At 29.4% G+C, this 7,500-nt stretch overlaps 1 protein-coding gene across 5 annotated transcripts in view; it reads right to left on the bottom strand.

Annotated features, from left to right (window-relative positions):
• The window catches only part of LOC136085753 (uncharacterized), a 207,903-nt gene that overhangs the window by 161,701 nt on the left and 38,702 nt on the right, over positions 1-7,500 (bottom strand). For 4 of the 5 annotated variants that reach the window (XM_065807143.1, XM_065807146.1, XM_065807144.1 and 1 more), the window contains exons 4-5: positions 3,388-3,600; positions 2,960-3,148 (exon numbers count right to left, since the gene is read on the bottom strand). In XM_065807143.1, coding sequence (XP_065663215.1) covers positions 2,960-3,148; positions 3,388-3,600 — 402 coding nt within the window. Of the gene's footprint in view, positions 1-2,959; positions 3,149-3,387; positions 3,601-4,365; positions 4,411-7,500 lie in introns of all 5 variants that reach the window. The other variant, XM_065807145.1, reaches the window with a different exon arrangement.

Genomic DNA, 7,500 nt, shown 5'->3' with positions numbered 1-7,500 from the left:
AGCGGGTTTTGGCATTAGACAAAACCTTTTTACAATTGTTTCTAGCAGTAATAAACAGACGTCTGTTTTCTGGAGAATTGTTTTGCTGATAAATATGGAAGTAACAGTTTCGATTGGCAATCGCAGCAGCACAGTGTGAGGAAAACCATGGAGGAGAGTGAGGCTTGACCTGGAATCGTCGAGAGGGAATAAAAGATTCCATGCCAGCTTGAATCCACGAAGTTATGTAAGAAGCACATTTGTCGACAGGAAGTTGAAAGATTTCTACCCAAGGGCCATCACGAAGAAAATCACGGAAAGAATCCCAGTCAGCTTTACTGTAGTTGTAAGAGGTTCGATAATAGGGGTATTCAGGTGATGAAGAAGAATGAGATATTAGTTTTAAAGAGATCAAACTGTGATCAGAAGCACCTAAGGGTGAATGTGGAGAAACTGAGCACTGACTAGGATCAAAAACAAGACATAAGTCGAGTAGAGAAGGTAAATGTGGTAGTGGTGTAGTGGTAGAGCGCTCGCTTCATAAGCGAGAGGTTCCGAGTTCGATCCCCACCACGTCCCTGGTAGTACCGCGCTCAACTTGTTTCTCCGCGCAGCGGCCTTGTTCGTCAAGGTTCGTGTTTCGGAGTTATAGAGTTGAGAGAGGGTTATAACCACAATTAAGTAGCCTCCTCATCTGTAGTGGCCTTCTGGGCCTTGGGGAGGTGAAATAACAAAAAAAAAAAAAAAAAAAAATGATTAGGGTTGTCAGGAAAGCGAGAATATATATAGATATATATATATATATATATATATATATATATATATATATATATATATATATATATATATATATATATATATATATATATATGTATATATATATATATATATACAACCATTGTAATTAGGAAAAATAAGGTCAGCAATTTATTGCCAATCTCAAACTGTTAGAGGTCAGCATCAGGTCAGCAAAAAAAAATTGACACAAAGGGGTTACATAAAACATAGAAATAAGGTTGGCATTTTTTTGCTGATCGGAAACACTTTCAGGTTAGCATTGCCAGTCCTTTTTGTTGTTTTTTAACTCAAGTCTTAAGTTAAAAACAACCAAAAGGTCTTTATTGTATTTATCTTCTTGATCAGCTGCTACTTTTATTCATAACCATTTTTTTGCAAGAACGACTCTTTTGAGAATAAACAACTTTTTATAATTGCAAAATGTCAAATGATGGTGTCAGATGCTATGTTTTAATAACTTTAGTTTAATAAATCTTGTATCTCATTCAGAAGTAAAAATAAAACGTGTTTTATAGTCAGCATTAAATAACATTTAAATAGTTTCTTATAACTGTTTTAAATGGTTTAAATATTGTAGGACTTATGTTTTTACTCTTGCGTTTTTAAATAATATATTAAGTAAAAACAATTACTAGGAGATATTATTTAAATATTACTATGAGATATTATGTTTAAAAAATAGCAATTGCAAACTAATATACAAAAGATACAATTTTGTTCAAACACAAACCCCCCCCCCCCCTCGTCACTACCACTTAACTGCAATGCAACAGAGAAGGAGGTTAGAGGGATGTTTTAAGAATTTCAAAAAAAAATTTTATTGCAATTACGTTTTTTTAAGTTAATTCAAGCCCTGACCCATTTCTTTCCTTGCGCATCAATACTTTGGAATTCTATCCAATCTTTATGTTTTTCTTACTCGTACAGTTTAAAGCTTTAAAGGTGGGTAAAAAACAAAAACAACGGTTAGAACAACAAGTTACTATGCTCTTTAGGACTTTTTGGGAGGTGAATACAAATAAAATATTTTTATATAGTAGTCATGCTATTTCTTTAGCTTATCATTTCCCTTCAGGCATTTTTTTAGTTTTTGGTAGGTGCAAAAAACAAAAAAATCATAATACAAAAGAACATTTGCTTTCTTTGAGTTTAAAAACATTTGTAAACTTTGAACATTTGCAAATCTTTGAATAAATTTCAAGACAGTGTAAGAATGCCAAGATTTAAAAATATTTTAATAAACATGACAATTAGTTTCATTAAAAAATAAATATTATTAAAAATTTTATTTAAAACTTTAACCCTTCAGCTCATCTTTTTTTTCTCTTTTTTTAAGCTTAAAGTACTTACTTAGTATCTTGTTTCTAAGCAAAGCAACGTATTTGTTAAAACTCTAAATTTAGTTAATTGTTCACAAAGCAAAACAAAAACAAAATATACTAAAAACTAGTGCAGGGGGAGGGGATGTGATATTTAATAAGCACTCATAGTTTACCTTACCTTTTACAGATTTACAAATAAACCCATTTTTAACGTCACAATCATTGTCATTCCAACCAATATCATTTGTTTCCACACAATTCTCACCTCTTTCAGCATTGTTAGGACGTTTTGGTAACCAATTTAAGAACTGTGGATTTGTGTTATCCGACCACTTAAACTTACTATGCTCTTTAGGACTTTTTGGGAGGTGAATACAAATAAAATATTTTTATATAGTAGTCATGCTATTTCTTTAGCTTATCATTTCCCTTCAGGCATTTTTTTAGTTTTTGGTAGGTGCAAAAAACAAAAAAATCATAATACAAAAGAACATTTGCTTTCTTTGAGTTTAAAAACATTTGTAAACTTTGAACATTTGCAAATCTTTGAATAAATTTCAAGACAGTGTAAGAATGCCAAGATTTAAAAATATTTTAATAAACATGACAATTAGTTTCATTAAAAAATAAATATTATTAAAAATTTTATTTAAAACTTTAACCCTTCAGCTCATCTTTTTTTTCTCTTTTTTTAAGCTTAAAGTACTTACTTAGTATCTTGTTTCTAAGCAAAGCAACGTATTTGTTAAAACTCTAAATTTAGTTAATTGTTCACAAAGCAAAACAAAAACAAAATATACTAAAAACTAGTGCAGGGGGAGGGGATGTGATATTTAATAAGCACTCATAGTTTACCTTACCTTTTACAGATTTACAAATAAACCCATTTTTAACGTCACAATCATTGTCATTCCAACCAATATCATTTGTTTCCACACAATTCTCACCTCTTTCAGCATTGTTAGGACGTTTTGGTAACCAATTTAAGAACTGTGGATTTGTGTTATCCGACCACTTAAACTCTCTGTTATTGCAAGCATCATTTAGTCCTTTTATAAATAAATTTCACAATATAAATTATGTATATTTTTTTATCTTTAAACATATATAGCATATGTATAACTTGTTTAAGTCAAGACATAAAATGAAATGCCTACAAAAATACATACAAATACATACAAAAATACATTCAAAATACATTCAAAAATACATACAAAATAAATACAAAAATAAATACAACATACATACAAAAATACATATAAAGTATATACAAAAATAATCATCTTACCAATCCAGTAACTCTCTTTTTGCATGCTATCATTTTTAAGAATGTTTTTAATAAAAAAATTTTCCGTTTGATCCTCAATACTCAATATATTTGCACCCATGACTTGACATGATAAAGAGGCATCTCTCCAAGTTTTCCCATGCGAAGTTTTATTTTGGAAAATATAGCAATAGTTTCCATACTCTATCCAACCATTGTCACATCCATTGCTTACTAAAAGAACATTAAAAAAAAACTTTATTAGGCCATGAACAACTGCAATGAAGCTGTTTCAAGACACTCTCCATTCTGTTCAGAAGTTTGACCAACATGTCACATACTTTATTCTTTTAGATAAGTGGTCCTACAAAGATACTACCTCTAACATTTGCCTCAGACTGCTTCAGAAAAAGAGCTAGAGGTACTTAAGAGCACTCACTTTATCAAGAGCAGTTGAAAAACGTTTGGTAAGGCCTAACTTAAAGCACAGTTTTACATATATACTTTTTCAGGGTTTTATCAGCAATACAAGATTAGTTCTTTTTGCCATGTAGTGCCTTAGAATCATTAGCGTCCAAGAGGAAAATGGAAATATGTAAGTTTTGTGATATTGCCTTTAAAGCTCATGAGGAATAACACTATTTTAAAGCCTAAAAATGGCTTCCAACCCACAGACATACTTTTAGGCACTAAACAACATTTTGAAACTCATGAAGTCATCTTTAAGATGCACAGTGAGCCATCGGAATAGACAAACAATTGTTTTACAAAAAAATCAATTACCTGTCTAGCACCCTTTTAGGAGGAGCGGAAACAGGTAGCTAGGGGATGTGTAGTACTGGGGTAATGGACAAGATATCTGGATAAACGGATTAAGGCACATTGGTGTCTTAGAAATATTAAGGCAGGATACTCATACATAACTGACTACTTTTTCACAGTTTTCACGCACAATCAAGAACTTTCTTAAAAACACACAAACTATATTTAATTGCATACTTAATTTAAATAACCAGCTTGTTGTGCATGCCAAAAGCAGCAGTTCTAAACAAATAGATAAACTTTTTTCAAGTTAATTTATATTCTTTATTTAATTTTATTAATTAAATTATCCATTAAATGAACACAGAAGGCTTTTCATAAATATAAACACTTTATTTCATTTACGTTGGAAAAAAAATTTACAAATAATTACTTATTTGGCTAAAAAAATATTATTAATATCAGAACTAATAAAAATGCTTTACATCTGAAATCTGGACAGTTGTTAAGTTACTTGACAAGAGAAATTTAATATTTACAATTGAGTTTCTAGCGTTTTCCTTTGGATTCTTAAATGAAGAAAAATGAGATTACGATGCACTACTCCATGAAAACACCTCCACTGTACTCAAATTTGTACTCAAAATGTTCTTTCTTTATTATACATAATAATGTTTAATAAAGAAAGAACATTTGAATCATTTCTCTCCATGAATAAGATATCTTTTATAGACTATATGTATTGAACAAAGAAAATAAAGCAATATGCAAACACACTAAAGAAATATGTTAAAAAATTGATAGCCATATTTAGCGCTTCAATATGATGTAAACGATTCCAACCACTACACCAACCACTGCACCACTACACCAACCACTACACCACTACTGTAATATTGTTGAGGCTGTAATGATTAGACTGACTTTGACCTGACTATGTGACGGAGTGATGATTCTTTAATACATTTTGACAAAATCTGAAAAATTTGAACTTTTGATATATTGAATAGTTTATGTATTTCAACTACCAATTCTGAAAAACAACAAGGCATTTTTTAAAAGAAGCTGTATCCATTGAACCCTTTCATCCTTTTCTAGATAAAGGTAGAAACATAATATAGACAACTATTTTACAAGTTAACAGCGAGCAGAAAAACTGAAAAACACCACCACTGTTGGTAAAGTGCATGTAAAATGCAAAAATGTTGGTGAAAACATTAGATATATTTGTAAATTTATTGCATGATGTCAAAAAGGTACAAAAAAAACATTTTACTTTCATTCATGCACCAGACAAACAGTATAAGCATAAAGGAAAGAGTGAAGTTATTGAATATTACAGTAAATTGAAATCTGTGGTTGAATACACAAGTTCGCACATACCCCAATAAAGCATGAAAACTAGATTTTGTAATTCCTATTGATGCAGCATTTGTCTTTAAAGTTATGAAATCAAGATAGTTTTTATTATTTATTTAAGCAAAAATTGGCAAACAAAATATACATTGCTGTCATCTTATAGAGATCAAAAAATTTTCATTTAAAATATTTCAATTGAAAGCAGTTAAAAGAGGTGTAATTCTGATTGGTGTATTAAAGTCATGAGGCATGAAACAACTTTAATATCTACCCAAGTAATCAAATTTCAGTGCAGTGTTAGCAAAATTTTTGTGCAAAAACATTGTAGAAAAAACTTTTAAAAAAAAAACTTGTAAAAACATTGTAAAAAAAAATTGCAGGAAATTAAATGCATGGTTTATTTACCTAGACTTTCTCTGTTTTCTTATTTAATATTTGTAATAAAACCAGAGATGTAGTCAAGACAGTAAAGGTCATGACCAAGACTAAGACAAAGACATTTGGGCTCAAGACCAAGACTCAAGATGTCAAGACCAATACCAAGACAACAAAGAGTCATCCCAAGAGCCGGATAAAGACTTGACAAAAATTTCACAATATCAAGACTTGATATTGTGAAATGATTCCTTAGCTGATGTATCATTTTACCATTTATACTTATTACTCTAAAATAAAACATAATTACAAATAATATAATTATGTTATTGCAAATTGTGCAGTGCACTGTTGAAGTCTACAAAAGATAACTTTAATAATAACAGAAAACTGACAGCTTTCTTTTATTGTTAAAAACATGTATCAATAAGAAATGATGTAAGATCATCACACTGTAAAACTAAGAATAGCATACATATAGCAGATATACTTTTTTTTTTTTTGTAACAATATTAGCTACATACTGTATTTAGGAAAAAATATAAAAGTAAAAGTTAACATAATTTATTTAACTACTTTATGTAAGAAGTGAAACAACTATGTTTCATTTTATCTCATATCTTATACAACACATTAATCTTGAAAGTCTCATTTGAATAATCTCATTTGAAGCTTTTATTTCTTCTTGTTAATTTTTAATCAAACATCATTCTACCCCATAGTTTGAATATCAACTAATCTTCTCAACTATATTATTGATTTTTATGATAATCTTTTTTCTAAAGTGGCTCTATTTGCTGACTATATATTTTAGTCTTGACAAAAATTTATCACTTTTAAACAGCATATTTTGAAATTTAAATATGATGCCTATTAAAAGGCAGCTAATCTTAAATCTAAACTTTCTTCTATGACGATTTGGGACTAGCAATGAAAGCAGATCTTTAAACAAAACAAAACTAAGTTGCTCACTGCTAAAAATCATCAAAATATTGTTGATATTCCTTTTATGAATAGCAACACTGTTATTAAGTTCTCAACCGTATGTGTTCTTGGATTATCTTTCACAACTGACTCTCATGGAAACCATGTATACAATTTGTTGCTAAGTTAACATCTACTAAGTATGCTTCCCTTTAATGCGGTCACCAATTTTTTCGTCCTAATTTTATTCTCTCTATAAAATTCATTTGTTTTAGTATTGAATACTGTTTTCACTTTTGAGTTGGTTTTTTCATTAAGACAGAGTCCGAAATTGTGATGTAAATATTGTGATGTAAATATTGTGATGTAAATATTGTGATGTAAATATTGTTGGATAATCTCTAGCTGTCAAGCTTGAGATTATCCAACAATATTTACATAAATCATTTAAATTGTTTTTCTTAGTAAAAAATTTGAATTAATGAACCTACTTTCAATAGAAGTCTGGAAGTCTCTATATATTCAATCTTTCGCTTATTTTATAAACTCTAACAAATTTTTTATGAACTCTAAACTTGAAAAAATTGTAGAACAAAAGTAAACTCTGCTATCATATTTGCCTAAATTAAAAAGATAACAAATGTATGTTATAATCAATGTGCTGTTATTAACTGTTGATAGATCTGTTATTGAAGCAAAGATGTAATTCATATA

The sequence above is a fragment of the Hydra vulgaris genome, chromosome 10 (assembly GCF_038396675.1).
Source record: "Hydra vulgaris chromosome 10, alternate assembly HydraT2T_AEP".
NCBI lineage: Eukaryota > Metazoa > Cnidaria > Hydrozoa > Anthoathecata > Hydridae > Hydra > Hydra vulgaris.
Note: the sequence above shows the minus strand (reverse complement) of the source record. Positions and strands in the feature narration are given on the sequence as shown.